The following is a 14,059-nucleotide window of genomic DNA, read 5'->3' on the forward strand; positions in this document are numbered from 1 at the left end:
GCAAGTTGTGTTGTTTTCAAATGTTATTGGGAGTGCATTCTCATCAACTGTTAATATGCGGGCAGCGGGATAATCATCCCCCTTGTGTTCACATGTTTCCCCTCTCTAGGGTTCTGTGTCACTCTGAACTGCCACTTTGTGCTGGCCCATGTTTTCATTGCACTGTGTCTGTTTCTAGTCTCTGTTGGCCTCGTATCTTCTCCGGTAGGTCTCTGTATCATTCATTCAACAGTTTTTATAATTTGTATGGTGTTAGGGTTAGAGTTAGTGTTGGGGTTATTGGTGGTGTTTCTTGGTAAGCTCGGGTCTGTGTTAGGGTGTCCCTGTAATTTGTCATAAGCGTGCTAGCCCATGGAGTCTGTTGTGGAGATTGCTGTTGTTGTGGGGCTTCTATTTGGGTTGTATTTGAAAAGGGTTGAATCTGGGTAAGGGTGAGGGTTAGGGTGTTCATTACTGTTTAGCAGTCGCTCATGCCCTGTTCACGTGTAGGAATTGTAATACACTCAAGATTTGTACTTCAAGAGTGCAAAGGATATTTATCTGGATTGGATGACTTAAATTTTGTGAAATTTCAATAGACTGGACTTGTTTTCCAGGCAGGAAAGGAGGCTCAGGGGTGACCCAAGAAGAGGTACATTAAATTATAGGGAATATATAGATAGAGTCAGAATCTGTTTCCCATAGTATGGATATCAAAAACCAAAAGGCATTGGTGAAAAAAAGGATGTAAGGTGAGTATTTTTTTTTAATTGAGTGGTTGATTTGTAATGTGCTGCCAGAGGAGGTGGTGAATCAGATACAATCAATAAACTTAAGAGGCGTTTAGAGAGCACCTGAATTGGTGAGGCAAAGAAGGATATGGGCTGAATGCAGGCAAATGGAAATAGAGTGGACGGACAAAAATAGTTGCCTGGGCATGATGGACATAGTGTACGACTTCACAATTAAATATATAATGGATTTTTTTTTTACAGTTTACTGATGTTCCTTTTTTTTTACTTTGCACCCTGAAATATTCAAAATATTACCAAAAATTGCAGTTTTTTCCAATTTTCTGTCTCAGGATTCTTAAATTTGTTGGTTGTTAAGACAGCTTGATAATCACACTATAGTCATATTCTAGGGATCCTCTAAAACTTTCAGCTGAGAGCAATCAGTTGGGAATGAGCCCATCCCCAGATTACAAACCGCCAATTTATGGAGCGTGCTCTCATAATATTAATTTCAAAAGTCAGTAGCACATATGTTCATATTCAAGTTTATTATTATTTGACTGCACATACACAACCAGATGAAACAGCATTTCTGCTGTCCACAGTGGATACACATCCATGCATATTCATTATCGGGCAATGTCTAAATACCATAACATGGATCTTTGTAGGCAACTCAAGATGCAGGTCATTTTGCATATTTACATCAGTGATGTAGGTAGAAAAAGGGCTGAGATCCTGTGGGGTGAATTTAGGTGGCCAGCAAGGAGATTAAAAAGCCAGTAGTAATCTCTGGATTACTCCAGTTAGTGAAATTGTGACTACTGGTTTAGAATACCAGGGGTTAAGTCAGCAAGTGTTAAGAATTGAAAGATAAGCTCATTGAAAATGTATTCATTATTTGTGTTGATGATCATTAAATCCTGTCCATTGCAATTCTGTTTTATAATTTTTATAAAAATTTGATATAAATTTTCATGGTAAGAGTATTTACAATAATAATTACTACATTCTAGGACTAAAATTATATATCTGTTTCTGATTGGTGTCATGTAAAATAGTATTCTACTGTGCCTTATGTAATGTCATTGAATGTACCGATGTATATATTGGATGAGTGCTGGTAGCAGAATAAAATAGTACTAGATCTAAGATTCTGTAATAAATCTTTATTTTACAGGGAGATTTCAAAATGATGTGCGAGAATGCAATGACCTATAACAGGCCAGATACCATTTACTACAAAGCTGCAAGGAAGCTATTGCACTCTGGAATGAAAATCCTTAGCCAGGTAAAAAGAGCAAATAGATATTGAAATACATGTCAAGACTAATTAGATATTTTACTATTTTGCTTGATATTCATGAGTCTATCTGGAAGCCTTTTAATACTATTCCCTTATCTGCTTCCACTTTGTGTGTGTTTTTTTTTTAAGAAACATCCTGCCCCGTGCATCTTTATAGTTTCCTCCCCTCACCTGAAATACATGGCCTCTAGTGCAGCCATTCTTGACCTTTTGGCTATGGCCTCCTTAGGACTTAGCTCAAAGTTTATGGCCCTCCTTCTCTGAACAGGACAATACAGGCCCTTTGGCCCATGATGTTGTGCCAACTGTATATACAATATACCTAAGAAAACTAAACTCTCCCTACCTCATAACCCTCATTTTCTTTCATTCATGTGCCTGTCTAAGAGTCTCTTAAATGCCCCTATTGTTCCACCACCACCACCCTTGGCAGTGCATTCCAGGTACCCACAATTCTTTGTTTTTTTTTGAAAACTTACCCCTAATGTCTTTCCTATACCTCCCTCCCCTCACTTTGTAAATATCATTTAGTTGGTTTCTGTACTTCTATTGTATACATAAAAAATATTTTATAATTTTGGTCTGTGGGCTCCCATTAAAATGTGCCCCAGCAATCTCTCCACCTTCCTCTTTCGATAACCTGGAATATGTCCCATCAGACCCTGTGGATTTTTCCACGCTTGCTCTCTTTAGAAGGCCCAGCAACACCTCTTTCTGGATCGCAAAAGGCCCCAACACCAGCACTTTCGCATTATCCTCCCATTCCCCATCCCTCATCTGAATTCCTGACCAAGTAAAATGTACCCTTGTGACCTGTTACCTTGAACTTCTAAAAGAACTGGAAAGTGTCAGCTACAACCTGTTTGGTGAAGGCTGTATGTAGTGCGTGATTCCAGCGAGACTTTTGCAAGGGCGATCAGATATAAAGCAGAAATCTTGTCAGCTCATTGATAACAACTTTATCTCTTTGAATACATGTTTGGTTTTTTTTGTAATTTCAGGAATATCAATATATAGTTTTGTTCAGAATTTGTCAACTATATTAATAGCAAAATATAATTTGGGTCTTGATACTGGGTTCGGCCCATTCTCTCACTGATGCTACTGAACCTGCTGAGTTCCTCCAGTTTGCACTTTGCTCCAGATTCCAGCATTTGTGATCTCTTGTGTCCCCACAATTAAATCAATTAACTTGAATGGTTGTCCACCCGTTTTAAATTTTTGACCTTTTAATCCTGTTGTGATATTTTTACGCATTGGTTTACTCAATTAATTACTGGTATAGTCTTATCGATTCTTACCAATTTGAATCTATATAGGAATGGAAACAGAAAAAGAAACACTCATTAGGTCAGCAAGATCAAGAGTTTGTTACACCATTTTGGCACTTAGTGCGAACCATCATGGTACTAAATGATTCTGTCCAATAAAGGCCCAAATTATTTTTCATTGGAAAGTGGGTTCAGCTCAATAACTGGGTCATTCCTCTGTGCAAAGTCACCACTGAAATTTTGAGCAAGAATGAAACAGCACAGTAGAGTCACATTTTCTTTGGTTAAGCTTAGACCAGAAAAGAGAGAAACTGCATAATATATTTTATAGTGTGGCTATTGTCAATATTGCCATTTATCGTTCCTCTCTAATTGTCATTAAATCGAAGAGAAACATAAATGTTTCATAAGTGGGGAATTTGACATTGAAGGGGCTGAGCACAACTTAACATCACTCTAACATCACTCTATTGAGTGCACATTAAATTATGAATATTTTATTCTGTGACCAGCTTCTTTCTACATATGTTAGAAACTTGACATTTCTTGAAACTTGCATAAATATCTAGCTTAGATCTTCAGGCTTTTGAACAAAAGACTTAACAGAAGGGCAGCATGGTTAATGTAGAAGTAAGCCCAACTCTATTGTCAGGAGTTTGTGCATTCCCCCAGTGTCTGTATGGGTTTCCTCCAGGTATGATATTGGTTCACTCAATTAATTACTGGTATAGTCCTATCGATTCTTTCCCATTTGAATCTATATAGGTATTGAAACAGAAAAAGAAACACTCAGCAGGTCAGGTAGCATATCAGGTCAAGAACAATTTGTAAGAACTAGGATACAAAAAAACCAGTTTGGTTTTGTGTTGCAAAGGGGTTCCGTCCGGAGGGATAAATCGAACAAAGACGAATGGAGTTAGTAGGTTAATTGGTCGCAGGGATATATTTGGGGCAGCACAGGTTTGTGCACTGCTGTATCTCTAAATTAAATTATTTTTTAAAGTAGCTTTGCTACTTAATAGTGTTTTGAAAACTTTAATGTTTCCATTTCTTCGGTGACTAACATTAATGATTTGAGCTTTCTAGCTCTGTGGGGATCACATTCAGTCATCGCTTTATCTGAAATAAATAGATGATGTCCAGCTGCATCTGCTCAATGGTATTGGTAATCTTTCTCCATTTTACTCCAAAACAAATGCAGTTAATATTTTTAGACAGAAAAAGGTCACATGAAAGAAAATGAATGAGTAACATTTGTGATGGTGAATATATTTCTGACTAAAATTAAATGTCATTTTCTGTATTGTCACCAGAATAGAAGCAAAAACAGATTAGATCAAGTTGCCTACTCATACTTTAATTATTTATCCGTACCCTATGTATTGCAGTACTAATTATTCTGTGTGGTGGATTCAAACTTGAATGTTTTTTTTTCAGGAGAAAATCCAAAGTCTGAAGCACAGTATAGATTTCATGCAGGATCTGGAGAAATCCCACAAGCAAGGGGAGAAGCTAAGAGCAGGGGAGTGCAGTGGAGAACACAGGAAAGATGACATGGATACCATATGGGAAACAATGAAAAATGAAGGAACAAGATCAGCTAATCTAAAGAATGAGGACAGAAGGTGTGAAAATTGCTTTATGCTTATATGTATGTGAAACCATTTTTCTCAGAAAAATGTTTCTTTGATTTGAATGTTAGGGAATTGAACATTTTTTTTGACCCAATTTATCACATAAGTAAGAAAACTAAAAAGAAAAGGAAAGTAAGAAAATAATGGTAGAACACATAGTTATTAATTTTTTCATAATTTCGTAGACTTGGACCTTGATATTTTAATCATATATTAATTAATTGACTCCAAGGAGCTGAGAAGCTTCTCAGTGGTCTAGTGGATGACTTTTTATAAATTAATACCTACGGCTTGTAAATTTGGACACCAAATCTTCAAGAAGGAATCATACCTATTTCTTAAATTATATGTGATGTAATATTCTCGAGAGGAATACATCTACAAATTTCAGCATGTCATCTATCCAATCTCAAATGTGAAGCTGATTTCAATGTTACTGCTATACATTTTCTTGCAATTGCGAATGAAATTTTCACAAATTATTTTTGAAACAAATTAAATTTGATATCTGTCTTATCCTGGATTCCTTAATAGGAAAAGCATAGGATCTTGAGGGAATTTAACTCCCGTAACCCGTTCGAGAAATGCTCCTAGCTCCATCCAAAATGATCTCAATTTTGAACATGACTATGTGGAGTGTAAAAAAAAAAGTACCTACCTCTTGATTACACCTAAAACACTTATCTGATAAATCTGATTTCAGTCTTATGTAATTTCTGTGGGGTAAGATGCAACTGATGTAAGAAATTATACTGTATAATTTGCATCTAACATTTTTTGTATTTGTCAGGCTATCATGACAAAGTTCTTGCTAATTTTTCTCCCCAATACTAATATTTTAATCCATTTCCCATCTCTATCTAGACCCATGAATTCCTTGTTTTTGCATTCCTTTTTGCAATAATGCATACATAAATGAAATAAATTTTTTAACAGATTTATTACCAATCAAAATTTCCATCCCACTCCTTTCAGGCAATAACATTGCTAGACCAAATTTATCATGTAAATATGACTTTATTTGATAATAACAAAATATTGCATTATTCTGTATCACATTTTTAATTGATCAAATGTCATTAATTTTCCCTCTTCAAAACAGTCCATTATTTTCTTAATTCCTTTAGAAAACCAAATGTAAAACAACTGATTATTCATTGTAAAGTTGATCAGTGTCAATGGCATTTTCTGTATTACATTATTCCTCGTTCCCATTTCAACATTTATTTTATCCCATACTGTAATCAAATGTTTCAGCAATGGAATATCTCTATCTCTAGTTTCTACTCTCATGTCCCATCTCTATTTTAATCCACGTTGGTTTATCTCCTTCCTCAAAGAAGAGAGAAATCTCATTTGTGCCGCTATATAGTAATTTTTTTTAAAATTTGGATGTTGTAGCCCTCCCAGTTCAAATTTTTCAAATGAAAGCCTCACCATTTACCCTTCCAAAAAAACTTTATTTATTCTGTACTTGAAAAAAACTTTTGTGGGACAAATACAGGCAATGATTGAAAGATATAACCATGGAGAAGTACTCATTTTGATACAGTTAACTCTACCTAATAAAGTTATAGGTAAATCCATCCATTTTTTTTAGATCCTCATCAATTTTCTTAATTAAAGAAGTATAATTCAAATTATTTAAATTATTATTTATTTGAATCCATTCTTTGGCCATTTAAATTTTGTATTTATTTTACTTCGCATATAATCATCCCCTAGGGAATTGAACATTTCAATTGACAAATAACTGAATTTTCAAATAATAAGTGTCTCCTATCGGAATTAATGCCAGTAAAGTCTGACCAAACAGTATGAAGATGAATTTTCAGATTCTTTTTATAAACAACTGCCTGAGTGTTCCTTGGGAATGGAATTTAATGAAGTATGTAATACAAATGGCCTAATTGTTCCATCATGTCTGAGAACACTCACTACATTCCTAACATTCACCTATTTGGATGAGGTGGGTATTGGACTAACAGTAAGTGTATTAGGGTCATTGAAAATAACAAGACAAAATCGGAGAAATAGACAGAATAAGATGATAGAAGGTGATATTCATCACTGATTGTTTAAGAACTTTTACCAAGTATTGAAGATATGAAGGAATTATTCAAGCCATAATATTTATCAGAATGCTACAGGAACAAAAACTGTGACTTTTTCAACCCATTCATTATGTAAGGCAGTAAAAATCCAAAGGTTCAGTAAATGAGTTTGTTAATATAGCGTTCAGCCTGGCACTGTGCTTCAATAGTAACAATTGGAGTGATTATTTTGTGGTGGAAATGCCTTTTACAGGCCAGACAAGGAATCTGGGGAGGATCCACCTGGCAGTGCCAATAATATGATTGACCGGGAATTAGAAAGGATTGATCGTGTTATTGAGGAATCTGCTGGAAAACTCACACGACGTAAAGTAAACAGCAAGGTAATCCCGTTTCATAAATTTAAGTGCCAAGTGGTGATGTGGGCTTATTGAGGTTCCTTCTGCCTTTTGTTTATAAAAAGGACTTTCTGTTGTTACAATTCGCTTCAATTTTTGGATAAGGTATCAGTAGGTGTCCAACCTCCTTGAAACTACATCACTGCATCCAGGTTAGGAAGATTAGAGGGAGGAGTAAATTTTTACAGGGATAAAATTTTACTAATTTTTAAAATTTATTTGCAGTTTGAATTCCAGAGAAGAAAAGTTGAAGGCACGACAACGCTCGGTATCCTTAATCCAGTGGAACCCGACATGGGAGGTAAAATCCAGTTACATTGATTGTAGAGACTTGATCATTTGAATTTTAAGTGCGTGCAACACGTTTTCCTTGGTTTGTACCTTCGGACCTAGTGCGTTGTGTCCTGCTAATTCTCTGGTGCTTGTGCGCATTTTTCACCAATGCAGGAATCTTGCCTTACAAAGGTGAATATTTTTGTACTTGATACCAATCTGTGCTGTTCATATTCAGCCAGCTCAAAAAGCCCAGCCTGAGGGAAGCAGTGTTCTGGTGTGCAGCAGTGAACATTGTGATACTCGAGTGGCCTGAGAACTGGGTTGAAAAGATACAATTTCTTGCTCCTTCTACCTCTGCAGAAAGGAGACTGGACAACCTTTTTTGAAAGCATTGACAGGCACAGCCTCAAGATGAAAGATTTTGCTATTCTGTAGTGTTTCACCCAAGTTGTTCATTGTCATTACACTTGAATTTAGCATTTGAAAGGTCTTGTGGTTCTTGGGTTTCTTTTTGTTTTGTTCAGTAAGGGCAGAAGTTGTTGACCTTTATGATTATGATGTAAATTTACAGATGTAAATTACTGCCCGGTGAAGCTTGGAATGATGACGGGTAGATTGCAATCTGGTATCAACACTCTTCAAGGATTTAGGGAGGAAAAACGTAACAAAGTTATTCCAGGTTAGTGCTGCAACCTTGATGAATTGATAGTTTTTGCCAGTGTGTTGAATCATCTTTAATAATGAAGATGCAAAGAGAAATTGACCCATGGAATTAATGTTCCCCTTTGATCCCCAAGCCTTATTTGGAACTTCTAATGTGGAACTGGAATAAATTTGTTTTAAGCTAAATGAGTCATTTGCTTAAAACTTGAGTGGTTAGCATAAACTGTGACAATTTATGGAACTCTTAAAATGTTTCAGTGTTTAAATTTATTTGTCACAAAATACCTCCTACAATAAGAAGTTATTCTGTGAGCAGACTAATAGGTTATCTCCAACATTCATAAAACGGTGTAAGAGCACAAATACGAAGTCTAGGATTGCAATGAAAAGAAGGATCAATTAGTACCAAGCAAAGGTATCGTGATGACACTGTTATGGGGTTCATTCGGGAACCTGATGGTAGAAACTGTCTCTAAGTCTGTTGGAGCATGTTTTCACATTCTTCTCTTCTGAAGATAGTGATCACCTCCTTTGTCTTAGTGATGCTCAGAGCGAGATTGTTACCATGGCACCATGCCACTAGAATTTCAATTCCATCTCATCGTTATTAGATCCCTGGCCTGCTACTGTGGTGTCACCTACAAATTTGAAGATGGAATTGGAACAGCATTTAGCTCAATATTTGTGGATGTAGAGTACATAGCGTTGAGGAACACCGATGTGGAGTAGATGTTGTTACCTGTCTTCTCAAATTGACCATGGGTGCAACATTGCTTGCAGTCCTTGATGCAGGAGTCACCTCCCAGTCTGAAGATGTCAGAACATGTGTAACTCATCGGGGGGGTGTTCCACTGTTGCAGGCTTTGCTGCTTGGATTTGTACTCCATGATTGCATGCATTGGCCAGAGCATAGAGGTTAGCACCTTTCACATGAAATTTCATGCACTGGGTGTTTTCAATGTATTTTGCTGCAGTGACGTACTTGAACTATGGGCCATTCAGTTCTTACGCTCCAGTTTACGATTCTACCTGTGCTAATCTCAGCAAAGAGGATTCTGACCTAGTATACTCAACATACAGTAATGAATCAAATCTTCCTGATTCCTTTAGGTGAGTTTTCTTTCTTCAAGGAAAGCTTTTGGCATGCACTGTACAAGAGTATATGGTGGGAATCACAGTAGTGCTTTCAATAGTTTCCATGAGAGTATAAACCATTAATTAATGAAGGGCTCGGTATCACAGTTTACAACATAAAATATTTATTTTGAGGTTTAATTGTTTTTGCACTTTAAAATTGAGGACAATTTAACATTGAGTGGGTGGGATAGGGGATAAAATGACAGTGTATATTCAAGAGGGAAATGTTTGTGTATTTTAGTCAATATGGTTCATAGTGTGAAAAATAAAAAAAATTGAGGACAATTTCTTGCCACGTCTATTCTACCTGTTTTCTTAAAATACATTGCAAATGCATACATTGTTGCACAGCTAAAATTGGTTAAAAAGGCAGAAATCACTCCTGTTTAATTTTGTTTAATTCAGTTAACTTAGAATTTTTAAAAACAAATTACCAACTGAATGACAAATCAAGAAATCTAACATTGAATAATTTATTTGTTTGCAGTGTCCAGCAGTTCTTGTCATGTAATGAAGACTACAGTGTGAACATGGTGGATAATTTATTGGACTCACTGACAAATGGAGAACATTCTAAAGCATTGAAGGAACTGGTAAAAGTACATTTTATGTTGGAGTTTAAACATAATCATTAAATTTATTTTGTGGAGGTGAAATGAAATAATAACCAATTCAGGTTGACCATTAGAAATATTGAACTACTCCTATCAAGAATACTTAAGTTTTCAACAATAAGTATTGTAAACTGTAAATATGTACCAATGTTTCTCATTGCCATTACTAAGAGAAAAACATAGATCAGATTTGTATCTTGTTGTTGCAATTAGACACATTTGTTTATTGGCAAGTAAAAGAAAGGGCAGTTCATTTTTGTAGAGCCATTCACAGTCATTTCAGCATATCAAATGTTCATTGTGCCTAACATAGGTCTTCTCTGTGGTAATGAAGGAAACCTACTAGATATTATGTAATAAGCTTCCACAATTAGCAATAAAGTAATTACTAGAAAATTTGCTTTCAGGAATTGATTGGACATAATTGCCCTGCTCCCTTCAAAATAATACCATGGAATCTTTTACCTTGGCCTCAGAGGATTCTTGGTTTAATATTTTCTGAATGTTGGGACCTTCATGGCTCCCTCAGTACTACTCTGGAGTGTCAACCTCAATGTTTGCATGCAGAGGCAAGAATGCTATCAATACAAAAATGTGAAACTGATAATGTAAAGTGAACTGAACAATAATTCTTCTCCAATAGTGTTTCTTTGAACCAAAGAATTTAGTCATAGTTAACCAAAGGAGTTTTTGGTATCATAAATTATTCCTTTGTCTTATCCGATGTAAAATTCTTAACTTGCCTGTTAGCCTTTAGATTTCATTTTTGTAAAGGCTGTTCTTATTTGCCAAATTTCTCCTGAAGGTCATTCTGATTACAGAAGAGAACACAGGCAACAGCAATGCTATGTTCCATAAATTGTTAGTTTAATTAAATGTTTGATTTATTGGTTTATAATTTATCACATTTATAATATTGGGTAGAGAATAGTGTTTTGCAATATGTGACTGTTAATACATTTTAAACTAATATTGACACCCACTTATGGAGCAGATGATATTGAAGTATTTGTAGAACATCTTGTTCGTGGTAATTATTTTCATCGTCTCATTTTGCAGTCCAATGATAACAATGAAGATGAATTAAGTGTTCTTCAAAGTTCTGAGGACACACAGGTAATACTGACAATGTCTGCTGTTACAATATTATTACTGAAATAGAATATTAACTTGTAAATCCCTGTTAGTTAAATCTGAAAGGTGAAAAATATCTTTGGTCAGTGTTTATACATTTGTAATACGATTGTGGTTACCTTGTTTCATTAAATGCTTTAAATGAATTTTCAGCTTCTAAAATAGAGAGTACTTTAAAATGCAGAATACTGTATCAAACACACTTGTATTTATTTGTGGGAAGATGCATCTTTTTTGTTTATTTTTAATTCTGGTTGCTACAGCCTTGTTAATAAAAACACACAAAAATGCTGGAGGAACTCACCCGATCTTACAGTGTCCATAGGAGTTAAAAATATATTACTGACATTTTAGGCTTGAGCTCTTCTTCAAGGTATAAGCAAAAGACATGCAGGTATTTGAATAAAGACTCGGGAGTGCAAGGGGGAGGAGTTCAGACTAACAATAGAAGGTATTAATTGGATATGATAACAGAATCGATTTTGGCTCTTGTGAAAAGAGACAGAACTAGAGGAAAAGAGATGGGACAAAGATTGGGGGGGGGGGGGGGGGTGGAAAGAGAGAAGTGGGTTATGTTTAACAGAAACCAGAGAAGTCAATGTTAATGCCATTGGGTTGAGATGTTGTTTCTCCAATTTGCAGGTGGTCTCACTCTGGCAGTGCGTGAGATCATGGACAGACGCATCAGCAAGGGAATGTTACGGGGAATTGAAATGAGTAGCTACTGGGAGATCCATGCTATTTCAGTGCCGATCTCCCACTCTGCACCCAGTTGCCTGTCTGCTTTTTGCTTGTACTTTGAAGAAGGGCTCAGACCCAAAACAGCAGTTATTTATCTTTACCTCCTATGGAAGCTGAAAAACTAGCCAAGTTCCTACAATCACAGCGTCTGCAGACTTCACTACAGACTTGTTTAGTAAATGAGATGCTTGCATATATTGTCAAGCAGAAGTTTGGCACCACAAATAGCATTTTAAAAGTCAACAGGATTGAGTTTGTTTTTCCAGAAATCTCATGCAGCAGTGTGAAGTAGCAGAAAGGAAGGCTGACTGGCAAATTTTAAATTTAAACATGCAGCACAGCAACAGGCCATTGTGGCACACGAGTCCATAGTGCCCATTTGACACCCAATTAGCCTACAGCCCCAATGTGTTTCGAACAGTGGGAGGAAACCAGAGCCCCCAGAGAAAACATACAAATACCTTAAAGACAGGATGGGATTCGAACCCAGGTCCCAATCGCTGTAAAGGCATTGCGCTAACCACTACGCCAACCGTGTCGCTCTAATCTAATAAAATATCAAATGAGGACCATCAGAGTAGTGGAGTCTTGAAAATAATTTTTACTTTTGTTTGGAGAAAAATGTCTGTTCCATCTCTATCCAGATCTGACTCCTGAAGATTAAAATATAGTGCAAACTTGTTTTGTTCTATTTAGGTTACCTTAACTGAGTCTCCACGGCCAATGGAGCATGGTTTTGGGCGAACTTGCAACAATTTTGCTTCTCTACAGTCACTATTAAATGCAGAGCCTGAATCAGCAGGTACGTAACTACTGCATCTCCAAACAGTCATGTTAAAAACAAAAAGTGGTTCATTTGAAGAGGGAACATTAGTTGTAGGTAGCAATGAAGGAAAGTGGTAGATTGATTGATTCTGCTTCAACTTGTTCAATTCAAAATGTTAATCTTCACCTTAATTTCACTTTATGAAGGTAATATATTTCATGAGAGAAGTCCAACTGTCAAATTTATTTTCTTCAAGCAGAAGCAAGATTCTGTCCCTTCATTTGTGAACCTCTAGTTACCACAGAATATTCAGTCTGCAACACAATCAAAAGTTTAACAGGTATCTGCAGCCACTGACTGACCAAAAAGGAATTTTAAAAATTGCTTCATTTTCTGCCATCATTCCTTCAAGCCTCTTCTCAGCACCATTACCCACCCCAGTAGAACTCAGTGTAAGCAAGGTTCAAATCTTAGACTTCAGTAATTGATATTTTAACTTGCAAACTGGTGTTTTCCTAAAGGTGCTTCGTGATAATTTACCATGAAGTTCTGCTGCGCTCAGAATATTTGTTTTATCAGCTGTACATAAATGCAAGACCTTGGCTGTCTTGATATTAATGCCCTTTTCAAATATCCCTGTTGCATGTTCAGTGTACTGCGCATATAACTAATGCTGAGTAGTTAGAGAGATTTCTGTTCCTATATTTCAGAATGTGAAATGTTTCAAAGGAAGCTGGATGAAACTACAAAACTGTTACAAGATCTTCAGCAAGCACAGAATGAACGTTTTGGGACCCGACCCCAATCTGCCATGCTTTGCCTGTTGGGACCTTCTATTCGAGAGTTGTTACTTGGTATGTCCAATATCCCATTAGTTCAGCTGCAAGAAAGGTCACGTTATTTTACTGAGAAAATGGCATTGTGTTTTCTTACTGTTCGGTGGAGAAAGGCTTTCCTTCTTATTTTTGGCAAAATTGCTGCCTGCATCCTGATCGAACACGGTAGGTCATACTGCACGGAAACAGGCCCCCCCAACCCAACTTGCCCACATCAACCAAAATATCTCAGCTGCCTGCATCCTGATCGAACACGATAGGTCAAACTGCATGGAAACAGGCCCCCCCCAACCCAACTTGCCCACACCAACCAAAATATCTCAGCTGCCTGCATTTGGCCTATAGCCCTCTAAACCTGTATCATCCAGGTATCTATCCAAATGTTTCTTAAACATTGTAATAGTACTGCCTCATCCACCTCCTCGAGCAGCCTATTCTATATACCCACCACCCTGTGTGGTTTTTAAAGAAACAATTAGCTCTCACACTCTCGTTCCAATTAAATCTCTTCACACC

General features: G+C 36.5%; 1 protein-coding gene across 1 annotated transcript in view; it reads left to right on the top strand.

Annotated features, from left to right (window-relative positions):
* Positions 1-14,059, top strand: part of brd7 (bromodomain containing 7) — a 32,746-nt gene that overhangs the window by 13,652 nt on the left and 5,035 nt on the right. Inside the window, exons 6-15 of the mRNA XM_069901619.1 lie at positions 1,894-2,004; positions 4,728-4,915; positions 7,232-7,361; positions 7,602-7,677; positions 8,224-8,331; positions 9,290-9,425; positions 9,940-10,045; positions 11,126-11,182; positions 12,638-12,743; positions 13,418-13,561. Coding sequence (XP_069757720.1) covers positions 1,894-2,004; positions 4,728-4,915; positions 7,232-7,361; positions 7,602-7,677; positions 8,224-8,331; positions 9,290-9,425; positions 9,940-10,045; positions 11,126-11,182; positions 12,638-12,743; positions 13,418-13,561 — 1,162 coding nt within the window. The remainder of the gene's footprint in view (positions 1-1,893; positions 2,005-4,727; positions 4,916-7,231; positions 7,362-7,601; positions 7,678-8,223; positions 8,332-9,289; positions 9,426-9,939; positions 10,046-11,125; positions 11,183-12,637; positions 12,744-13,417; positions 13,562-14,059) is intronic.

Source organism: Narcine bancroftii, chromosome 10 (assembly GCF_036971445.1).
Source record: "Narcine bancroftii isolate sNarBan1 chromosome 10, sNarBan1.hap1, whole genome shotgun sequence".
Taxonomy (NCBI): domain Eukaryota; kingdom Metazoa; phylum Chordata; class Chondrichthyes; order Torpediniformes; family Narcinidae; genus Narcine; species Narcine bancroftii.